The following is a 24,668-nucleotide window of genomic DNA, read 5'->3' on the forward strand; positions in this document are numbered from 1 at the left end:
AGTGTAGCTGGAATCAGAGGCTGTAACTTCAAATATTGTTGTTGTATGTATTTGTATGTATGTATTGTATGTAATTTCCTTACCTCTCTTTTACAATAGGAGAGTAACACTCTCATTTTTACTCCACGGCTTTACAATCCTGCCGAATTACAATCCGAAAAAAAAAAAGGAAGAAGGATAACTAGAAAAAAAATATTAATAGCCCTTGTTTCAGAGCTTCTATATTCATTGGAACAGCAGAAAACTTTGGTGAACGCCGATAAACCGACTTGTCCAATAGTAAAAACTGGGTTAAGAGAAGAGTTGACGAAAACTACAGTGATACTGACAAATCGAGACATCTCGAGGGTTTTGTCCCGCCACTCTTCTGATATGAATGGTGATCAACACGCAAAAGAATTGGAGATAACAGAGAATAAAAGCAGCGTACACGTAGAACATGTTGTATACGGTTTGTTTATAGCTATTTACACTGAACCTGAATTTTGTCCGTTGTCGGTGATGTCGAGTGGACGTCTCTGAAGGGGTTAATAGACATAAACGGCCATTTTGTTGTATAAGACGCAAGTAAATCTTCAAGTCAGAAGCAGTTGTCAAAACCAAGAACAGTGCTAGTACAGCATCAGCAAAGGCGTTGTAATAGTTGTGATTCCACACCATTAGCGACGTTCCTGCATTGGTGAATAGCCATAACAATATAAGTAAGGTAACAACTCGTTTCTTCGTGACTAATACACGATATTAGCGGAAATGTAATGCTAAGAAGCGATCGATAGCAATTCCTGTAAGAGCCGCGAGGGACACAAGTGGTAGAATCCAGTTGAAAACATAAAAGATCGCCCCGATTGTCCACGAGGATTCAAATTACCCGTTCATTGCCGTTGATGATGATAATAATCTTTATTGAGGATATCAATTTCACTGATAAGTGATTTACAAAAGAGTCCTCAAAAATTAAAATAAAAGAAAAAGGAAAAGCATAGACTAATATAAAAATACATAATAGTTAGACAACAAACCATTTACATTTCTTAACGCTCTTTCAAAACTAGCTAATGATGGCCTTTGTCTGATTGAAACATCTAATTTATTCCAATCGTTTGAGGCAAAATTTGTCAAGGTCCCATTTCCTACTACATGCCCTCTTGCCAAGGTCCCATTTCCTACTACATGCCCTCTTACGGATATTATTTTTACATCTAGTATTATAATCATGTTTATCTTTATTAAATTCTATATTAAAACGATGTAAAAATAAATTATTTAGACATTTATAAATAAAAGTTGCCTTATGCTCGGCCCTACGTCTTGCAAGAGTTTTCCATTTAAGTTTATTCAGGGCATCACTAGCAGATGACCCAATAGGCAGATCTAAACTTATTTTTGCAACCTTATTGTGTAAAGATTGAAGTTGCAACATTAAAGTGGAATTGTCCCTATCCCCCATACGATATCTGCATAGTCAAACAATGGCAGAATATAGCTGTTAAAAAACAGCAGTCTAGCATATAAAGGTAGGCAATAACGCGGAATACGTTTAAGCAAACCCAACTTCTTATTTATCTTATAAAAACATTTGATCAACATGATCTTGCCAAGTTAAACGATTATTGATAACAATACCTGAGTACGTATGATGCACGATCCTCGCAGTAGATAGCGCTATTTAAGCAATAGCGAAAATCAGACCTGAAAAAAATCAGGCCTGTACGGGATTCGAACCACTGACCTCTGCGATACTAGTGCAGCACTCTACCAATTGAGCTAACGAGCCAACTGGGAGAGGGCCGTTAAGTTGATTCGTAATAAACCCGTGAAAGTGATAAATCAGATACAATGAAAGGATCATTATCAATAGCTGGGAACAGACCCTTATATAAAACCACCATGACATTTTATTCAAAACCCCCTTATGTAAATCATCATCGTTACATAGCGACTATATAGAGGTACAAATATAAAACCCCTGGATGTCAAGTACGGTTCTGACCTTCACGATCGACGATCGATATCAACATCTGCGCGCAGACCCCTAGATGTAACATTTTACCATCGCAATAAACAACTGGACACACGTTTAACATGGATGTGACATTTTAAGTTCAATTAATCAATATCAACATCTGGGCAAAGAATACGCACTGTATGTAAAGAGTTACGATCAACACAGACCCCTAACCGTAAAATACTAAGATAAGTAGCAACATCTGCCTACAGCCCATCATGTAAGACACATTGATTAAAACCCATGGATGTAAGAAACAACGAACAATATCAACATCCGGGCACAGCCCACACGCGTAAGACACACTGATATAAACCCCTGAACGTAAGGAGCAACGATCATTATCAACATCTGGGCACAGTCCACACGTGTAAGACACACTGATATAAACCCCTGAACGTAAGGACCAACGATCAATATCAACATCTAGACACAGCCCATTCGTGTAAGACACATTGATATAAACCCCTGAACGTAAGGAGCAACGATCAATATCAACATCTGGGCACATCACTCCATATAAAACACACTGATATGAACCCCTGATTGTAAGACCCCTGATTGTAAGAACCCCTGATTGTAAGAACCCCTGATTATAAGAACCCCTGATTCTAAGACCCCTGATTGTAAGAACCCCTGACTGTAAGACCCCTGATTGTAAGAACCCCTGATTGTAAGAACCCCTGATTGTAAGAACCCCTGATAGTAAGAACCCCTGATTTTAAGAACCCCTGATTGTAAGAACTCCTGATTGTAAGAACCCCTGATTGTAAGAACCCCTGATTGTGAGAACCCCCGATTGTAAGAACCCCTGATTGTAAGAACCCCTGATTGTAAGAACCCCTGACTGTAAGACCCCTGCTTTTAAGAACCCCTGATTTTAAGAACCCCTGATTGTAAGAACCCCTGACTGTAAGACCCCTGATTGTAAGAACCCCTGATTGTAAGAACCCCTGACTGCAAGACCCCTGATTGTAAGAACACCTGATTTTAAGAACCCCTGATTGTAAGAACCCCTGATTGTAAGAACCCCTGACTGTAAGACCCCTCATTGTAAGAACACCTGATTTTAAGAACCCCTGATTGTAAGAACCCCTGATTGTAAGACCCCTGATTGTAAGAACCCCTGATTGTAAGAACCCCTGATTGTAAGACCCCTGATTGTATGAACCCCTGATTTTAAGAACCCCTGACTGTAAGAACCCCTGATTGTAAGAACCCCTGATTGTAAGACCCCTGATTGTAAGAACCCCTGATTGTAAGAACCCCTGATTGTAAGACCCCTGATTGTATGAACCCCTGATTTTAAGAACCCCTGACTGTAAGAACCCCTGATTGTAAGAACCCCTGATTGTAAGAACCCCTGATTGTAAGACCCCTGATTGTATGAACCCCTGATTTTAAGAACCCCTGACTGTAAGAACCCCTGATTGTAAGAACCCCTGATTGTAAGAACCCCTGATTGTAAGAACTCCTGATTGTAAGAATCCCTGATTGTAAGACCCCTGATTGTAAGACCCCTGATTTTAAGAACCCCTGATTGTAAGACCCCTGATTCTAAGAACCCCTGACTGTAAGACCCCTGATTCTAAGAACCCCTGATTGTAAGAACCCCTGATTGTAAGAACCCCTGATTGTAAGCACCCCTGATTGTAAGAACCCCTGATTGTAAGAACCCCTGTTTGTAAGAACCCCTGATAGTAGGAACCCCTGAATGTAAGAACCCCTGATTGTAAGAACCCCTGAATATAAGAACCCCTGATTAAGAACCCCTGATTTTAAGACCCCTCATTGTAAGAACCCCTGACTGTAAGACCCCTGATTTTAAGAACCCCTGATTTTAAGACCCCTCATTTTAAGAACCCCTGATTGTAAGAACCCCCGATTGTAAGAACCCCTGATTGTAAGAACTCCTGATTTTAAGAACCCCTGATTGTAAGAACTCCTGATTGTAAGAACCCCTGATTGTAAGAACCCCTGCTTGTAAGAACCCGATTGTAAGAACCCCCGATTGTAAGAACCCCTGACTGTAAGACCCCTGATTGTAAGAACTCCTGACTTTACTGAGACTCCTGATTGTAAGAACCCCTGATTGTAAGAACCCCTGACTGTAAGACCCCTGATTGTAAGACCCCTGATTTTAAGAACCCCTGATCGTAAGAACCCGTGATTGTAAGAACCCCTGACTGTAAGAACCCCTGATTTTAAGACCCCTGACTGTAAAACTAGCTGGTAGCCCATAAAGCGAGAGGTTGTGAGCTGAATTCCAACAGTACACAGCATTTATTCTTTTTTTTCTCTTATCAACAGATACATCTCTGCATAAAAAAATTTATGGAAAGACAACATTTGCCTTTCTTACGCTTGCATTTAAAAAATCACGTGGAGCAAATAAGTCATCCGAGAATTCGTAGAGAACTTCGACAGATTTCGAATTCAACTTTGCTTAACTTTGGAATGATGTTAATTCTCGTGTTACTGTCGATTTCATTACGGAAATACTACTTTTCAAGTTTGACAAGTGCTTCGCTTTATTGTAAATTGAAAATCAAAATTACTGAAATCAAAATTACTTATATAAACTTTTCATAACTGCCAACAGTATAATAACACCTTTATTTAGACACGATAATGTTTAAAGCTGAACAGCTTGTGGGGTCGTGTGCAAATGCAAATAAACTCTAAATCGAATAAATTCAAATGTATTTCAGTTGTTTGGCTGGATTAACAGGAAGGGGGGTATTGTAGTTGTGAGAACCAATATTAATGATCAGAAATGAATGAATGGATAATATCAACTATTAACTGAGGGAGTTTGAGCCTCTATTGTTTAGATGATCACTGAGCAAACCTTTTAAAATCAGTTTTGCTTTAAAGACCCTCAACAGTGTATGAAAGAAGAAATTATTAAGGCCACCATTACATATCGACGAAAAGAACTTTTCTTTCATTTCATTTCATGCGCATAGTTGTTTGTAATCTTGTTGATACTGAAATCAAAATGATGTGAAACCTATCTATTGCCAGAAAAGAAATTAATGGATACAATAAACAGTTAATTTAGAGAGTGCAAGTCTTTATTTGTACCATCATTGAGCTAACCCATCCGTTTTGCTTTCAACGAATGATTTCTTACTTTGTGTCACATTGGCAATAATCATCACCTCCCCTTTAATTCAGTTAATCAAGTTGCGAGATTCACTTATAGTTTATTAATATACAATGAGAGATGTTGAATACACTTATATTTGCCTAGTGCTGAAACTGGACCTCATTCACTTTTATTATTATTTGTATTGACAGCATCAAAAGACATGCAAATAGACAAACTATTGATAATATATCTCATACCTTTTTTGAAGAAAAAACAACATCAAGGAAGGGAAATGAAGTTTAATTTGAATAAAACCCATCCACAACTTGTATCACAACTTAAATAGTTGTATTGCTTATAAAAATATGAATTACAATATGGGTAATACATAATAACTTATTAAGAACAAATCACTAAAAATTAAATAGAAATGAAAATTTATGGATTAAGTTCAACAATTGAGATTTTACTACAAAATTACAAATTATTAATTCTTGAAAGTCTGCAAAAAAAAAGAAAATACATTTTAATCAAATAAATTCTTCAAAAGATCTGCACTTTTTCCTTCAAGTTTTGAAATAGTAACTATACTTCATTTCAAGCCACTTATGATACTTACAATTCTACTATCTTCATCACAGTCACTCTCATTATTATGGGGATATTTACAAGATTCCTACAAAATATATAAAACAATCAAGTTTTACTTGTTTGTGTTTGACCACCTATGTCTTCAAAGTTGTTTTCAAAATGAAAGGTTTACTATTCACTTAAAAAAGACTTGCAATAGATAATTTTTGAAATACATCATAAAAAGTAATTACCCCTTCACTAAACCTTGCGAGCCTTCTCTTGCGGACCTAAACAAAAATGATTAATTGGAGTTTTACTCATATTAAAGTATTTCCCAAGACTTATTAAGACTTATTAAGGGAATAATTTCTCCAGTGTTCAAAGAGTTGCAAAGAAACCATCATAATCATCATTTAAACCCAAAAAATTTCACCTTGCTTTGCTGATAATTATTACCATGCAGTGCTGCACGTGCAGTTGAAATTCAAAGTACAACGAGGAAATTGGCATTTGACCAACACTTAGAAACTCATGGAAGAACAAATTCACTGCACGCCAGTGAGTTTGCTGGATTTTTCCTCATATTAGAGTTTTTTAGGAACATCAAGTGACGAGCACGTCAATTGCAGACAAAGATATATCTAGGATTCTTAAAAGCCATAACTGGGAATATCCAGTAAATCAATCAAAGTCCAATTTTGCACTTTAGCCAGTTAAGCCATATTAGTTTTGGCAGTTTCAAGGAAGTACAGACATTACCTCCGCAGAATCCACCACAGTTTCATCCAAATTTTCACCTTCACCAAGATCAGCCTGCCATATAAGTAATATACAATGAGTTATTTTAATTTAGTAGACAATTAACATGGGGCATAAAAGTGATAATTTCCCAATTTCCTGTTTTGCTTTTAATGGCACTATATACAGCCACATCTCACTCTGTGCAAAAACAGATGCCTTCACTTATACACTAATATATACATACTACTGGTATACGCATTTCTGTTAATGTGGATTTTTGGAATACTACTTTTCAGATATTATCTGGTTTATTTATTGTTAATAAATACAATTGCCAGAACTTTTGCATTATTTACCTCATTTTCTAAGTCCTGAGGTCTTTGGGCCTGTGATTGAATTTAGAATACATGGAAATGGACATGCCAAGATTTAGAAATTCATTTGGAAGTAATATATCTGTTAATGAACCATGTTGATATTCCGCTCATGTAAGGTTAAAAAATCTTTAAAAATATACAACAAAGTAACTTAAACTTACTCTTTCCTCTGTTTGTGGTTTGCTTTTGGCCCTGCCTAAAGCCTCCTGAAAAAGTGGAATTCATAATAAAGTATATGTAATTCAAAGCACCACTTTATAAAATACATTTCAAATAAAGCCAACGATTGTATTTGCAGTTTCTTCATTCTTGTTTTTATATTAATTTTTCTTTTCTACAAAAAGAAAAAAATTACATCACGATTTCTTTCTATCAGCTGTTTACATCAATAAAGCTACATTTGTTTCCTAGTTCATATAGTGCTATCTTTGTGGTGTCTGATTGGTTTATCCAGAAAGCCAACAATGGTATTTTCAGTTAATTTCCTCCTTATTGTTTGTATTTTTTAATTTTTCTCTTCTACCAAAAAGATATACACCATGAGTTCTTTCTATAAGCAGTTTACACTTCTTTTTCTACTGTACATGCATTGGCATTTTTGTGCTGTATGTGTGGTATACGCAGATTTAACTGTCTTTGCTACACAATTTTGAATCTACAGTGTATTTAATGGTTGCCAATTTATCTGTGATCTACCAAACTTACAGAAGCTTGCATTTCAATTTCTTGCTGTAATCTTATAGCTCTGTCCCTTTCCAAGAGGTCCCTGTAAATTCAAATTAATGCAGTTTGAGTTAGAAAACTTAAACCATTATGGTTATAATGAGATCAACCTGAACAATAGTTAGTTATAGTACACTGCAACATTAACCTGTGAGCCTTTAGAGCATTTGAAGCCTCCTTGCCTTGGTGTATTGCTTCTACCAACTCTCTTGTAAGGCTACTTTCATTTCCTTGAAGACATAGTCATCCATACCATTAATACACAACGAGATAATTATCAGTGTTAAATTGCATAATTTAACAGAACATCATACACTTGAGTTTTTTTCATTTCTTGGTTTGTTTGTTTGTAAATGTTTTTTAAAACTCCCAAATCAGAAGAAAATCAGGAGATTTGAGATTTTTGTAAATTATGATTATCAGCTACAGGATTACCATGTATGGGATACCTTTGATAGGTTACAATTTGAGCAACAAATTGGAAGCTCAGATGCCTGCACTGACCTGCTATCAAACTTCCAACTATCATCCTGTTGGAAGTTAATGTGGGGTGCATCACCCTGATCTCCACATCTTCACTCGATTGTTGAGATTGTTGATGTTTCCCACAAGCTATGCAAATAAGACATTCAATTCATTACATTACTGAGGACATGACAATGTCTCTTTTGGATGGTTCTGTTCAAAACATATTACTTTTGCATGCATTTTTGTTAAACAACTAATTTGTGTTTGTTTCCTAAATTTTATTTTCCAAGACAATGTTGTGATTGACAATGAACTATGGAAAAATCTGTTTGAGGTTACATGCCTTTTGAGAGCTGACTTTTGTTGTCCAATAAACTGCTGTTTCATGGTAAAAGTGGGAAAAAAATTTGAAAATGATTTCCTTGGGATACAGCTTGATAATCATGTGAGTCACCAGGAGAACCACCAGTGTCTCAACAACTAATAATTATAATAATAATAATAATAATAATAATAATAATAACAATAATAATAACAGAGGTTGGTAATCAAGCCTAAACACTTACCACTATTATCAAAATTGCTGCCTTGAAGGCAGGCACACAGATAGCAGGTTCCCAACACATCTGATATATCCAGCAAAGCTCTGAAATGAACCAGTAGTGTGTACTATATTCAATGAAGTGATGGATACAATACTACAATATGACTTGCACATCTCAGCTATTATTGAAATATGTTTAACTAGAATCACTTATCCCTAATGAAATGAAATGCAAAGCATGACCACTGTATAATTCTTTGCTCTGATTGTTATGAAGTTATATTGCAGAGATTTATAGGAGGTGTACCTTAAGGTATCCATGGCCTTTTGCGAAGCTTTGTAGCGGATGAGCACCAAAGGAATACAGTCCTGGTGGCACTGCTTTCTCATCTGAGTTCAATTTTTAGATAATAAGATTTTTTTGAATGTTATAATAATAATTGCTTTTAATTGTATAAATGCACAACATTAATTTTGTCTTTCCCTTCCAAACAATATCGTGCAGAACCTCTAATTTCATAAGACATGCATTTCATTTCAGTGTATTTTGATGTATGTAACCTTCAACTAGTGATGACTCAACTGTATAATTTAGGGAATGGGAAGAATTGATTAGAAATGTCAAAACATTAAGTGACGTGTTTTATGTCACAATTCTAACACTACAATTGGACGCAAAGCGCTAAAAAAACTAAACATGAACACAAAGTTACATGTACATTTTATACAATTATGTGAAAACACTATGAACCCAAGATAGACCTCAGTCAGTTGTAATACTACACTTGATTCTAAATTGCAACATTAGAACTTAGAATTAATGAAATGTGAGTCCCATGAAGAAATAATAGTTTAATATTTATTTATTTAATAATTTAATATTTATATTGCGCAAATTAGCATGTCGATATGATCAAATGTGCATCACAACAATGTTCGGGGGACTTTGGCCAGACTGCATCAGCAGTTTTACAAACAATCGAAGGAAACTTATTTGAAGATGCCCCCTCCCTCCAATTCCCAGTAAACAGGCCAGACCACATCACAGTAATCTCGTGAGTGGGTTCTTTAACGTCCCCTGCCTAACCAAATTATCTAATTAATAGATGCAGGAGACGGGACCTACAGTTTATTCGTCCTTATCCGAGAATACTAGAATGTCTATCCATTTCTTATTAAAGAAAGGTAGCGCATTCTCCTCAGTTATTTTAAGACCTTGAGTGTTGGTCCGGCCGGGGCTCGAACCATCGACCTCGACCTCCCGCACAACAGTCCAGCGCTCTAACCAATTGAGCTAACTGGGAGGCGGTTAGCTCAAGAAACAAGGTCATGTATAGCTGTTGGCTCCTAAGAGGTTAATCCCCAGCATTTGATTAGGTTTCCCTGCAAGTTTTCTGGTTGTCATTAATGGTGCAGGCTGGAAATAGGCACTTTGAGAAAGAATGTATTTCATTCAAACACAAAACCCCCTGACATATAGCAAGGTCATGAACCTGACTGCAACACAATCTGAAGTTTCACATGCTTATGACTAGGCCAACTGTGACTTGTCCATCATAACCTGAAGAGACTTTGTATGCAACTCTTATCTAAAATCATCCCTACAAACCTTCACACACTTACTTCTTGTGCATTTATGCACAGGAATGGTAGCACTGGGGGCACATCATGTGCTACCATTAGTTTTCTTAGAAGCTGTAAATCATAGGCTGGTCCACATCTTGGGTCTAACAGTAAGAATGTAGAATCAATTGAGCACATAACTTCTTTGCAGGACCAGATTAAGATGATTCATTCCAAGTCTTTACTTACTCGCTTCTGCACCAACCAGTTGATCCACCTCCTCTTCCACTGTTCCCACTGAAAAACATTACATGTCTTTTTTTAACTTATTCTCCCTTTCTTTTATTACATTATTTTACAATATTCATGTTCAAAACCTATCAAAATATAATTTGAACTAGGATTGACAAGCCAATATTTGACCTTTAAAATTTGTATATAATTATTGGATTACACTATTACCTTCTACTGCCTGTGCAGCCAAAATGTGGCCATCCATTGCCATAGGACAGCATGTGACTACTGACTCTAGGAAATTTAGAACAACTTTAGGATGAATGATTACAAAGACTATAAACAGCATGAATTGACTAGTTTCAGCTATAAGTTTTGTCTTTCAAGTTATTACAACTCTCATAGTCTTTTCAAGTGGGTATTTCATTCTTAATATCTCTTTGTGCAATATAATTATGCCCATCCCGTTTGTAACTCAACTCCAGAAATAATTACATATTGAACTTCCTTCATCTTTACCATATAGGCTTTCAACAAACATCTCTGCTCTTTTCTGGTCACCTAATTGAAAGGAAAAGAAAAAGAGAAAAAAAGGAAAACAAGTTCATTAAAGCTGCAAGAGCAATGCTACCCTACACTTTAGTTCTCCAGACAGAAAAAGTGTGGAAAGTATACCTACATGTACCTGCTACAATGGGTACTTGATGTACTATTGGTGATGAAGTAAAGATAGGTCTACCAAGTTCCTCATCACTTGTGTTTTCATCTGAAGTAAAAAAAATAGGCAGTTAAGACTGGATATGGCTACTACTATTACATCCCACATCTTTTTGAGTACCCAATAGATGGTAACAAATAGTCATATTCATAATAATAAATTAATGATTAAAATAATGATAATAATATCAAAGAGAAATGGAAAATTATAGTGACTACCTCAAGAACCTCACCATCCCTCTATCCATCTATCCTTTCGAATTCTACAGTCACACTCACTCGCTCGCTCACTCACTCAACCAAGTCAACATTATGGCCTCACCTCCATAGGAGGCAGTGGCCATAAAAATTATTTGAAATCAAATAATATATGGATGGCTATTTTAGGGTCCACCTAAATTAAATGTTAACACAAGTTTTTACGTGTTTGTATACTCTCATCTAAACACCAGTTGACATGTTCGCGTTACAGCCCCATTTATTGGTACCAAATCAAGTTTCATTTCTGACTATCCTAGAAGTTATTAATCATAACACATAATATCATGTACCTTCTGGAGGGTCTACCACAACCACCTCGTTGGGGGCTCTCGCTACCCCAATTCCAACATTTCCAGTTCCTGATGTTGATTGCCCTGTTGTATCAAGCATTAAAGAAAAGAACGATCGGGTTGAAATAAAGTGATTCTCTTGCAAAGTATTCTAGGTTACTTAACATCATCTTTTCACAGAAACTGCAATTACTAATGATAACATCACAGTCAATTAAGCTAAGAACGAATTTCAATCGGTAAGGAATGTTCTCCAATTACCGATAATTGGCGGGTGCTCGATCGTCTAAGAAAAACCTTTAATGCATAAATATGATATGAACTTTTCGTTAATAATCACCTGCTGCACCATCTCGATCTTGATTCGTGTTATCTGAAAAAGAGAGAACGACGTTATTAAGTTAATTTAAAAGAAACTGAATCATGTAGTTTAGCCGAGTGCAGGTTCAGCACATCATGAATCACTTAAGATCATCTTTTCATGGAAACTGCAATTACTATCAGAACATCACAATCAATTAAGCTAGGAATGAATTTCAATCACGTCCTTGGCAAGGAGGCAAGGAAAGTTCTACAATTACCGGTATATGGCGGGTGCTCGATCTTCTTCGAAAAACCTTTAATGCTTAAATATGATATTGATCTTTTCATTAATTAATAATCACCTGCTTCGCCATCCTGATCTTGATTCGTGCTATCTGAAAAAGAGAGAAAGACGACGTTATTCATTACATTTCAAAGAAACGATCTGATGTAGTTGAGCCGAGTGCAGACATAGTTAAATATGGTGCAGATTAACACGAGTACTCCTTGAATGAGACAGATATTCGTAACCATAATTCTACTAGACATTGTTGTTCTTCAGTCCCGTGAACAAACGAACTTTTCCGAATACACTGTAAAAATGCATCTCCTACGTTGTAAGCAGAAGATCTCTTCAGCACTTGTACCGTGCACTAGCGAGTCAAGACTCGATTCAACTCGGGCCAGACCCCGCCACTTGCGCATCGTCGCTCGCGTGAAGCATGAAGTACCGCAACGTGCTCTATCTCCAAACTTCAGCATACTTTTAAAAGTTATGTCGGAAGACTTGGTTCGAATTTTCCAGTAATCCCCGTTAAAAGTTTATCGGGACTGCTGTTGCGACTTGGACATGTCTTGTCGTTATGCAAATGTTTTCTTTCCCTAGGGCCTTTTCTAACTACGAAGTTGACTTGCCCTTTTCGTTAAGAGTTATCTTACCTCGATCTAATCGCATGAACACTCTACAGCGGCTTTTGAACATTGCCTTCATTGTATCCCCGCACACATAATCCCATGTGCCAGCCAGGGTCAACAGGTTAGAACCACTGACAGTTCGATAAAAGAGCAATCTAAAAAAAAAAACGGTTAACCGCTACATAATACATATTTATAGGCCAGAAATCTGTTACTTCCTATTAACTATTTGTCAGCTTTACCTCGACGCCTCCCTACTATTTAGATGCTGCCTGAAACCATTCAATACGATCTCTTGCAGATTAGCTGTACTGGAGTTGTTCGGAAATTCCAGCTGGGTGACTCTTCCACTACTTTCCAACACCCGCTGGATGTTGGGACGCGGTACCTTCAGCTGATCGCAGTAGCGTAGCAATATGAAAGAACGTTTCATACTTCTTGATCGTCTTGTCCTGTCCGTCGACATTGCTGCTTGAGTACTTTTTCAACAAAAACGGTCGAAATAAATTAAAGATGTAAGAGAGTCGAAGCGCTTTAAATGTACTCGCCGGTAAATGACATGACATTTGAAAACTTACATCTCATAATTGCTAATGAATATTTTTCTCACTTTGACGGCTATCTGGATCCATTGGGATCACATGTAGACGTTCCATTGTGAACAATCACCTTTAAATGGGCCGTTTAATAAAATTAAACTGTAATCAGTTTTCATAATAATTATTGTGATCCACATTATTGAATGCTAATTTGATCAAGGAGGGGTCAAGAAACAAGCTCCTTTTAAGGATGCACATCATATAAAAGTTGCCACTTTCAAACGAGAACATACGATTGATAGTCTTCATATTTTAATGAATTATGATACACCGTCAGTTGTTTCCGATGAGAATTTTTATAATAATAATAATAATAATAATAATGAACGTTCTTAATACGCATTTAAGAATCTCAATGCGCTTACAATAATTTTTTTACTAAGGTTGAGATCGGACGGCAGCATTATCAGGCGCCTCTGGCAGCCGCTTTAGTCCATGTAACGACCTCACCTTTTCCCACCCATCCCACCCCAGGGGAGGACATCCATCACACAGTAATCTCGTGCGTGGGAAATTAACGTCTCCTACCCCTAACCCTGCAGGAGACGGGACCTCCATTTATTCGTCCCTATCCGAGAAGACTAGAATATCTAACCATTTCTGATGTTGAGAAAGGAAGCATATTCTTCTCAGTTAATTTTAAGACCCTTAGTGTTGGTCCGGCCGGTATTGAACTCTCGACCTCCCGCACAGCAGTCCGGCGCTCTCCCAATTGAGCTAACCAGGCCCGATCCTTCACGTATCGACATTTTTTTTTTCCATCATCGGATGGAATATACGGTCCTCCCTCTATTTTGGTGCATTCCTTGTTCACCTGGCTCTTTAATTCGTGTCTGTTCAGTTTTCAACATTTTAGAACACAATTGATTCTTGGATGGTATGGCCAAATGTCAAATTATTCAGCTTCATAGGATCGTGAAAAAGGTGTTTGAAGGGCTGTTTTGTCGCAATTTTGCAACAATTGTCACACTTTGCTATGTCTGTCGCACTTTGTAATAACACTTGTCGCACTTTATAATTACACTTGTCACACTCTGTAATGAAAAAGCTGTTGCACTTTGTAGTAACAGACTTTACTACATCGCTTGCAGCGCCAGTGGGCAAGATGCAGTGAACCTTGTGTTCTGATTGGCTACCGGAGCAGGCAAGATGGGCCGATCTTGCCCGGTTGGGATTGCCTGCATTGATCTCGCGCATGAAATAAAAAAATAATTAGAACTATTTTCGTAATTCTTGGGCAATTTCGGCGATGGAAACGCAAAAACTGCTAGGTGATAATCAAAATAATGCAAACAGAAACGACTTTCGTGTGCTACAAATGGCTTTCGTTCCAGGCTTTTGAATTGAAGTAAGCGGCCGACCATTTAACTTTTGAGGAGAGGGGAAGGGGGGGGGGGGGGGGGTGATTTCTGGTCATGAAAAAAATTTTTCTAGCAATCTGCTCGGCAGGATATTTTTCCATTCTAAATGCTCTGCGGGATATTTTTTCCCTCCTGATTTCTCTGCAGGATTTTTTTTTTCCTCAAAGAAAAGGGTAATGTGTTTACATATACAAAATGTATTTACAAAATGTATTTACATTTACACTGTGGTCATTGCAGCAATAGTTCTAATATAGCTATGTTTTCGGAAAGTAATTCTTTACAATCGTTTTATATTACGTCAAATAAAGTGATGCACCACAGGTAGATGTGAAAACGTTTAGTTTCTCAATTAACAAAATTGATAATGTCAAAAAAAACATTTCTGGCACTATGACAATCATAAAATTGTTTCATTTGCTGATAACGGATATGGTTTGCAGTTTTCAGCCATGTTCATCATTGCTGTAAATTTTTATCTTGCAGCACAATTTTTATTCATGAAATATACAGCTACTGTTGATATACCTATCAATGCCATGCCCCAACAGGGGGAGTGTGCAATTAGGTGGAAAGAACAGACCATCGCACTTTGTAATAAACGAAAAGATGTAGCATCTTGTAATTACACTTGGTAAATGGTAGGAGGACAAACTAAGCCTGTCTCGATTGGGTTAGTAAAGTTGCTGGAAAGTCCCTCATTGAAATGCCGAAAACTTTCTAAAAAATTGTCCGGCTACCTAAATATCAAAATTCGCCACATAAATGTTTGATACTTTTATATCAACGTTAAAATAAAACTTTAGTTTTCGTTAATCACAATAACTTTTAACAACAGTCAAGAATAGCTTGGAACTTAGACAGAGCTCGGTTCGCACTGACATGGGCGAAATTGGAATTTGTTCTTGTATGTTGGGGGTGAAACTATTCAATTCTCCTCTTCTGTTCGTAATCTTGGAGTGATACTCGATCTCAGTGCTGATATGGAAGACCACATTAAAAAGATTTTCGAAAAATGTCATTTCCATCTCACTGATATCAGTAAGATCAGTACATATTTGGATCGTGAATCTGCTTAAGCAATTATTCATCCTTTTGTGACCACTAACTTGGACTACAGTCTGTACTGCTATTTTATATGGATTACCTAAAGTTCTCTTAAACCGCCTACAGCTAGTGCAGAATAGGGCAGCGCGCATTGTAACATTTACAAAGAAGGATGAACATATAACTCCCATTTTGCTGGATAAAAATAAAAATAAATAGAAATCCCAACATCAGGGTAGTCCCATCAGAACTTAAAGCTCTGCTATCAATAGGAGCCCTGGTGAATAGGATCCAAAAATAAATATAAAATAATAAAAAAGTCTTATTCAATATAATATTACAGAAAATTCTAATTAACGTGACTATTATAAACAACATATCCATGATAAAAAAAAGATTTCTCGGCTGTTTTAGCTCTAGCGCGAGGCAAATGAAGCAAATTTCCCTGTCTTGTTCTGGTATTATTAGGGTTAGGGTTGGGTTTAGAGGACAATTATCAAAAATACATTTATTAACCACTTTAAAAGTATGTTCGTCTCTTCTCGACTGTAATAACATTTACTGAAAGGCCATTTAAGATCCATTAAAGCTTGACCACTATCGTTAGATTTTGAAACAATTTTGGATGCCCTTCTTTGAAAATTATCCAGAAGTCCGGCATTGCTAAAACTTGGGTGTGGCCAGTCATAGTTTTCAAATCGGTTCAGTTCTTTGCTTTTGATTCCAAAATAGCGCAGTTTCCTGAAAAAAAGGAATGATCTATTGTGTTGAATGCCTTACGCAAGTCCACAAAAGCTAGTCGTCAGGAACTTTGCTCTGAGACAGTGAAGCATTAATTATTGCTTGAAACGTCAGCTTTTGTAATCGTTACGGTGGCCAATTTACCATTTCAACTTTGTTGATATATCCAAATTATTTCGTTACTCCCACCGACGCAGCCCCAAACAGTTTCTTTCGAAACTATCAGCCTTTATTAATTATTACTGTTAATAGGTTTTGTGACTATTGCAGAAGCGTCCTTTAGAAGTCTTTGTGGAATGTTATCTAAGCCCACTGCTTTGCCTGATTGAAGTCGTCGGCCTTCCGACTGAACAGCAGTTTCAGAACTGTCAGTAAACAGAAAAGTAGCGTTCGTAGCTTCTGTTAAAGATATACTTCACGAGAGTTTCGATGCAGCATTTACAAACGATTTGCAAAGGTTGACAGCTGTATTTACGAATGTATTGTTGAAATAATTTGCGATTGAGCTCTTTTCAGTTATAACTTGACCGTCGACTTTGAGTTGTGGAGATGGTTCTTTGCTTTGGGAGGGGAGGATTTTCTTAACTGTAGTAATCTAGTGGTAGTAAATACTTTTATTTAGCTAGGGTAACTCCTAAATACGTATGATGCACGATCCTCGCAGTAGATAGCGCTATTTAAGCAATAGCGAAAATCAGACCTGAAAAAAATCCGGCCTGTACGGGACTCGAACCAGTGACCTCTGCGATACTAGTGCAGCGCTCTACCAATTGAGCTAACAAGCCAACTGGGAGCAGGCCGTTAAGTTGATTCGTAATAAGCACTAGTATCGCAGAGGTCAGTGGTTCGAGTCCCGTACAGGCCTGATTTTTTCAGGTCTGATTTTCGCTATCGCTTAAATAGCGCTATCTACTGCGAGGATCGTGCATCACACGTGTCTAATACCGCAGTTCAAAATATATGAACTTCATATATTTCATTCTATCTGATTTATCACTTTCACGGGTTTATTACGAATCAACTTAACGGCCTGCTCCCAGTTGGCTCAATTGGTAGAGCGATGCACTATTATCGCAGAGGTCAGTGGTTTGAGTCCCATACAGGCCTGACTTTTTTCAGGTCTGATTTTCGCTATTGCTTAAATAGCGCTATCTACTGCGAAGATCGTGCATCATACGTAACTAATACCGCAGTTCAAAATATATGAACTTCATATATTTCATTCTATCTGGTAACTCCTAAAGTTACAAAAACTGATATCCTTAGAGGCGCTTGGAGATTCACCAAGAAATATATCCAATTTTCTCAGCTTTTTTACCAGCTCCTACTCTTTGCGTTCTTGTTCGAATAAGTTACTCAAGGACCTAAATTGTGGAACAGCATACCCGCATCTTTAAGAAATGCCGATTCCTTGAATTCTTCCAAAAAAGACATATTTAATTCGCCAAGCTTTTTTGATTTGTAAATATATTTCTGTTTAATTTCCATGTTTATATAATGTAGCTGTTAGATTTTTCAGTGTTTTTAAATACATTTTGTGATACTTTTACGCGCCTAGAGCAATTAGTGATATAGACGCTATATAGATAAAGTTTATTATTATCACCATTGTTGTTATTATTATTAGTAGTTGATAAATATTCAAGAAATTCGCATAAATTTAAGTTTTCCGTGAACTTTGACGTTTTCGCGCTTGATATGTGCTCTAAACCTATATTTTGAGCACAATCTATGTAGAAATAGATTATTATCTCTTAGGTACAGTTCATGCGCCAAGGTTTTCCGAAAATCACCCGCACGTGACATGTTCGATCGTTGCTTTTTTCACGTGTGTGTTGTTGACAGTGTAACCAAAGAGGCGATGAGACTCACTACCTCGTGTTAAGTAGTGAATTGATAGAATCTTTTACCCTGAATTTTGTTATCACCCACTTCATTTTTATTTTTGTGCCCTTCACTTCGGCATCTCTAAGTATTTTCACAAGGTCGCCTTCTTTCCTCCTTGCGAACCAAGAACCAGCACTTTTTTTCTGAAGATTTTCTTTCGCCACGTACTTCTTTCACTTCGACAAGTTCCTCTTAAAAAATTTCTCCGAGTATGCCAATCTTGGAACTCGGACACTCGTCATTGTCCATATTTCAGAAATGTGCATTTGTTTCACGAGAGAAATGGTTTAGTCTTCGTGGCAAAGATTGAAAATGACTCTCGACCAATGAGGGCATGAGAATTTCTATGGTTATTGTGAAAAGGCCACAAACAAAGTGCGAAAATTTTATTTCAAAGAAAGACAGAACAAAGGGCCGCAGCTCCGCCTCTCGTTTTCGCAGCAGTAGCGGTTTCTTAGCAGTCACAAAATAAGTAGTAAAATACAGCAAATCAAGCATCCGAACAGCATCAAGATGAATCTCATGGACATTAACAGGCTTACTGATGGTCCAGTCCTCAATGTAATAACCTGGCTACAGCGGCACAACTTGATAGCGAGTCCTCTGAGATGCGTGCCATGCAATAGAGGAATGGAATTAGTAGAGAGAAATCCAGACCACGTAGATGGATATGTGTGGTAAGAATAGACAGTACCAATACTAAACTTTTTTAAATATCTACTTTCTATCACCGACATACTACTAGGTAGTTTAACATTGAAATAAGTGATCACCATAAATCGGAATTCCTAACGAGTTAGACCACTGCTTTCCCTTTTCCAAATTTAAGCAAAATGACTAACAATCGATCCTTGTCTATAATTATTAAATATTGTTCTTTATAAGGAGATGCAAAGGCTGTAGAGGCAAAAAGTCTCTGAGAGAAGGCAGTTTTTTCGCCGAGTTTCCCCGGATTCCTCTGAAAAAACTCCTAATTGTGATCTATCTGTGGAGTCAGCGCGAGTTGCGCTCTAGAGTTTCTTCCATGGTTGGATTGACAAAAAACACCGTTGGACGTGTGTTTGCCACGCTCCGCTTCATTTGTAAGAGAGATATAGAAGATAGACCAGTCACCCCATTTGGCGGGCGTGTGTACGGGGTCAAGTGTGACGAAAGTCAATTCAAGCACAAATCGAAGGTGAGTAAGTGCACTGTAATTTTCATTTCAAACGGAGGCTTCTGTTTGAAAACTTAGTTTTGTAGCAACTTCTTGACAACTTTTAAAGGAAATCTATCAATTTCCGGGCTCGCCAAGTCTCATTTATTTATTTGCTTATGGTTTGACAGAGGTTACGCCCCCTTTTAAGATTGCCCCCTTGTAATACGCCCGCCTTTACTAGCTTACAACATCCCAAAATCAGAGTAGTCTATAGATTTTCCGCCAAGTATCAGACACATCCAACTCTCCGTACGGAAAAATTATTTTACCACGAAATATTAATAGGGTTTGATCCGCAAGCATTTTTTCTTGCTGCAAGTCATACATGTGCTCGCGAGCACAGCCAGGTTGAAGAATTGTCCGTTTTTCTGGCTACCGTGCCCATGATACAAGAACGCCTAACACCCGCCATTAAATCTGGTAAGAAGGAGGGTTTATATGCCAGGAGGGTGCTTGATTTCGCACGCATCAAGTCAAAGTTAATCGTTCTTTAGACAAGCATGAATGCCAATGTAAATCTCCGTTTTAAAAATTTAATCGTTATAGTATCAAAGAGGTCGCAGGGCCAGCGATGAAGTGTGGGTGTTTGGCGTGATCTCTACGGAACACAGTCCTTGTCGCGGCTACTTTCAAGTTGTAAGGAGAGGAGACCGCCGAACATTGTCCAATATTCTTCAAAGGGTCCTCCTGCCTGGGTCAGATGTGCACACTGACGACTGGGCTGCGTACAGGAACCTTCATCAGTACGTTCCTAACGTGACCATGCACAGAATAGTTGTCCATCAGAACAACTTCGTTGATCCCGTTACTGGCGTACATACGCAAGAGGCAGAGTCGGCGTGGGCGCGCGTCAAGTACCACGTAAAGAGGGAGAAAGGAATCCGCCAAGGGGACATCCAGGATTTCCTTGACGAACACATGTGACGAAATTGGCGCGGGCTGGAAGCCGTTTACGAAAATGTTCTGGCAATAGTACCAACGTACTATCCCTTATAAATATTAGCAACTCCATGAAAACTCCAGTATGCCTCTTGAAAAGTGTTTGTTTTATTCACCCCAAAACGAAGTGTTCGGGCTTTGATAAGGCCAAAACAAGGCGGAAACAGCATCGCTTTTCCTAAACTTGCAACACAGCAAGGGGCAATTTCCTTTATACCTTTTACTCAGCGAGGCTAAGGGACCGGTCATTATTTATCGCCTGGGGGGGGTCGGAGTATTTTTGTTGTCACATCGAAGCATTTACCTGATCCCCCCGTAGAGTATCTGGTTTTTTAGAGATCCCCCCTTATCGGTAGTGGAAAGTTTCATGATCCCCCCCCCCCTTTTCTCCCAGCCACCGCCAAATAACTTTTTGAATATGCAAGTGATATTTTAATAGTGGTACTTACGTCTCATGGACCTTGAACCACAACGGTAAATATTTGCTCGTCAGATACGAACTGAATTGTCGAGGAAGTGCCAATCTCAGGCTGTTCATCCAAATCCACGAAAACATAGTCATCGTCGCTCTCTGCCTCTCCACTTTCGGATTCTTCATCCTCGAATTCCACGTCATCTTCATCACTCGACAGTTCTTCTGTTATCACAGTCTCTTTATTCTGTCGGTAATAGTGACATCGAATGGCCTTCACTTTGTCAAGTTTCCGACCCACAGTCGTCAAACCATCCTTGTTGAGATACAGGTCTAGTTCTCTTACCCGCAACTTTTGAACTTTGCCACCCTCGATGAGGTTATCCCATTGAAAGTCCTTGTACGTTCGTTCGGCCTCTTGCCTTCTTCGCTCCTGAGCTGCTCTTGTTCTGATGTCAAAATCTTGATTACCTTTCTAATTTAGATCGTGCCTGAATAAAAACGTGTATGTTAGACTACGATAGTGATTCTTTTTTACAAAATGGAGGGTCTGTAAAAGGGTTTGGGTTTTGTGTCTGGGCTAGAATAGAGTTTATATAATACAAAATACAACTGAACGTGGTCTTGAATATATGGTTGGGGGAGTCCCAGCGGCAAATCCTACCAAAGTATTTACAAATGCAATCACCCGGGGTCCTGGCGCGACCTAAAATTCCTTTTTTTTTGGTCTGATCCCCCCCATTATGCTTGTCAATTACGGCTGATCCCCCCTAAAGGTCTTCAAAAAACCATGTGATCCCCCCTTAAATACTCCGACCCCCCCCAGGCGATAAATAATGACCGGTCCCTAAGCAATCTTGGAATTGTGAACAATTTCCGTACCGACACTTTCGGCTTAATTTTTCGCTTTTTTTTTTCTCGCACATCGCCTCTAAATAAATAGTTGAAATAAAGTGAGTCTCGCGACTTAATAAACTGACATAGGCAGAAGGTGATGATTATTGCCAATGTGACACAAAGTAAGGAATCATTCGTTGAAAGCAAAACGGATGGGTTAGCTCAATGAAACTCTGAAAGGCTCGCACTTGCTTAATTAATGGTTTATTTCATCCATTCATTTCTTTTGTGATAATAGATAGGTTTTCACAACTTATTTAAACAATAGCCTATTTTCTGTGACTCCACCTACACAAAGGAAATACTGTTGGCGGTTTTTACATAATTTTGATTTCAGTATCAACAAGATGCGAACAACTATGCCCATCAAATAAAATGAAAAGTCCTTTTCGTCGATAGGTAATGGTGGCCATAATAATTTCTACTTTTATACACTGTAAAGGTTCTAGAGAAAGGAATCGTTTATTCAAAGCGAAACTGATTTCGATAGGTTTGCTCATCCAAACAATAAAGGTTCGCACTTCCTTAGTTAATAGTTAATTTTATCCTTTCATTATTTTCTGACAATAATATTGGTTGTCACAACTTATTTAAACAATACCCCCCTTCCTGTTAATCCAGCCACACATAACCGCAAATACTGTCGGCGGTTATCACAACTTTAGATAAGCAATTTTGATTTCAGTAGAAACAGAACTTTATACAACGAAGCGAAGCACTTGTCAAACTTGAAAAGTAGTATTGCCGTAATGAAATCGACAATAACTCAAGAATTAATGTCATTCCAAAACTAAGCAAGGTATAATTCGAAATCTGCAGACGTGCTCTACGTATTCTTGAATCACTTTTTGGACATGATTTTTTAAAACAACTTAAATGGTGAAAATATGCAGACATTGGAGATCTCAGCCTGTGGAAAACGTTTATCTAAACAAAATGCAATCTTCCCATTTATAAGTGCAGTACCAGGAAGTATCTCTTAAAATAATCTTTGTCCCATGAACACTTTTTGTCACTGAATAAGGTGTGGAAATACAACTTTAATATACCTGTTAGCAAAGTGCGCGAGTGCTTGTCAAGAGTCACTGTGGTTTACTTTCCTATTGGTTGTTGAAGGGAAGTTGTTTCCTGTGAATTTTGATATTCCACCACGTAGGCGGTTTATTCCTTCACACTCCTAACAAAAGTTAGAGAGAGAGAAAGAGAGAGAGCCTCCGAGCGAAGAGAAACGACAAGCCATTTTAAACTGACCAAACATGAGTCACTCTCGTTCGGTTTTTGACTACATCGCATTCAGCGATTCTGTCCCAGCTGAATACCTGTGTAATGTTTGGTAAGTTGAAGTTATTACCATTTGCTATAAATATTTAACTTGTGACTTGAATGGATAATACACTTCACGCCATTTTCGGAATAACATGCCAGCCTGGAGCTATTTTCCTGACCTTACTTCGCCTTCTCTTTTACAGCAAGAATCCCATTCTAGACGCAGAACTAGCAACACCGTGTGGCCATTCCTTTTGTGGTTTCTGCGTGGATATGTTTAAGAAAACAAGTCAAGGGCAATCCAGCACATGCGAGATGTGCCGTCAGCCTGTGACGGCGTTCTGCTCAAACCGCCTCGCGAATACCATGCTTGGGATGGTCGATAGGCAGTGCAAGTGCTGCGGAGAGAATATTGCGCTAAACCGGGCCAAAGATCACCTAGAACGGTGTCCGGAGTTAGAATTAAATTGTCAAGAATGCCAAGAAAGCATGAAAAGGAAACAAATAGACGCTCACAAAGCGACGTGTCCAATGGTGGAAGTCCTCTGCAAATGTGGCATCAGCTTCAAAAGAAAAGATAAAAAGAAACACGGAGATCTAACTTGTAGTGTTACAGAGGTGCCTTACCCACTTAAATGTGGACAAAATATCACGAGGTAATTTCAGATAGGACTTTTGGAAGATACGTGAGTTAAGCCTTGTCTTTTCGCAAAACTTGCAACGTGATACCAACTTTTTTTTTATCACCTTGTGGCATCAGAAGGGCAGATTCTAATTATGGGTATCTTTTGATTTCTATGATTCCTTTACGTACCTCAAGAGCAAACATATAAAGAGAGTATCTTAGCTGATTTCTTTATGTAATCATGATATCGTTATTGTTTTGCCTAATTTCATATAATTCCCTTCACCATGCTTAAAGTGCACCTACACCCAAAAAATTTTTTTCGCTTAACGAAGTAAGCTTATTTTTTTGAGTATTTCTGCGCAAAAATTTTTTTATTTGCTCAAATCTTTAATTTTCTATGCCCAGTCAAAATACGGAAAATCGGCCGCCATCTTGCCCCACGACCGAGTTTAAAGAGGAATGGCTCTAGTGGGTAATGTGACGTCAAATCGAGAACACGAAAGTCTGCATTTCACACATTTTCACTTGTTTGGGAAGGTTGTAGTCGATAATTGTCCGAAAATATGCCCACTAAGTGTGTTGTAGAAGGATGCAGCAACGTGCGAAATTTGCAAGAGGGTATCTCGCTTCATACATTCTTCATACAACATACCTAGTCGGCATATTTCGGACAATATCGACGACAATCTTCCCAAACAAGTGAAAATGTGTGAGATGCAGACTTTCGTGTTCTCGATTTGACGTCACATTACCCGCTAGAGCCATTCTTCTTTAAACTCGGTCGTGGGGCAAGATGGCGGCCGATTTTCCGTATTTTGACTGGGCATAGAAAATTAAAGATTTGAGCAAATTAAAAAATTTTTGCACAGAAATACTCCAAAAAAT

The 24,668-nt window shown here is 38.0% G+C and overlaps 1 protein-coding gene, 1 non-coding gene and 1 pseudogene across 9 annotated transcripts; 1 reads left to right on the top strand and 2 right to left on the bottom strand.

The window, feature by feature from the left end:
• Positions 1-5,383: 5,383 nt before the first annotated feature.
• Positions 5,384-13,289, bottom strand: LOC148735182 (uncharacterized). Of its 7 annotated transcripts, none has more exons than XM_088753939.1 (21): positions 13,051-13,289; positions 12,833-12,963; positions 12,256-12,288; positions 11,931-11,963; positions 11,591-11,674; positions 11,008-11,088; positions 10,842-10,883; positions 10,551-10,616; positions 10,338-10,385; positions 10,149-10,252; positions 8,833-8,915; positions 8,548-8,627; positions 8,018-8,125; positions 7,662-7,743; positions 7,496-7,556; positions 6,952-6,996; positions 6,770-6,799; positions 6,432-6,485; positions 5,924-5,959; positions 5,719-5,775; positions 5,384-5,601 (listed from the first exon to the last, which is right to left on the bottom strand). In XM_088753939.1, the coding sequence occupies exons 1-21, from the start codon at positions 13,272-13,274 to the stop codon at positions 5,587-5,589; spliced, it is 1,497 nt and encodes a 498-aa protein (XP_088610065.1). In that variant the 5' UTR covers positions 13,275-13,289; the 3' UTR covers positions 5,384-5,586. The 7 variants fall into 7 exon arrangements, with proteins under 7 accessions (XP_088610065.1, XP_088610064.1, XP_088610067.1 ...); XM_088753938.1 differs by having other exon boundaries at positions 11,002-11,088; XM_088753941.1 differs by lacking the exon at positions 10,551-10,616.
• A 3,979-nt stretch (positions 13,290-17,268) lies between these two features.
• Positions 17,269-17,341, bottom strand: Trnat-agu (transfer RNA threonine (anticodon AGU)). Its single transcript has one exon. It is a non-coding gene; the product is annotated as a tRNA-Thr (tRNA).
• A 1,244-nt stretch (positions 17,342-18,585) lies between these two features.
• Positions 18,586-20,736, top strand: LOC148735184 (uncharacterized; annotated as a pseudogene). The gene is made up of 3 exons (XR_015999154.1): positions 18,586-19,120; positions 19,329-19,620; positions 20,188-20,736. The product of XR_015999154.1 is annotated as an uncharacterized LOC148735184 (transcript).
• The last annotated feature ends 3,932 nt before the right edge of the window (positions 20,737-24,668 follow it).

Source organism: Stylophora pistillata, chromosome 3 (genome assembly GCF_964205215.1).
Source record: "Stylophora pistillata chromosome 3, jaStyPist1.2, whole genome shotgun sequence".
Classification (NCBI taxonomy): Eukaryota; Metazoa; Cnidaria; class Anthozoa; order Scleractinia; family Pocilloporidae; genus Stylophora; species Stylophora pistillata.

What these genes read in the sequence shown, in the direction of transcription:
- LOC148735182 (XM_088753938.1), bottom strand. Translation starts at nt 13,274, where the DNA reads ATGTCGACGGACAGGACAAGACGATCAAGAAGTATGAAACGTTCTTTC. An exon ending in GTTTGTTGAAAGCCTATATG is followed by an intron (nt 10,617 to 10,841) that starts GTAAAGATGAAG and finishes TAAATTTCCTAG; the next exon opens with AGTCAGTAGTCACATGCTGT. An exon ending in TCGCAAGGTTTAGTGAAGGG is followed by an intron (nt 5,776 to 5,923) that starts GTAATTACTTTT and finishes TATATTTTGTAG; the next exon opens with GAATCTTGTAAATATCCCCA.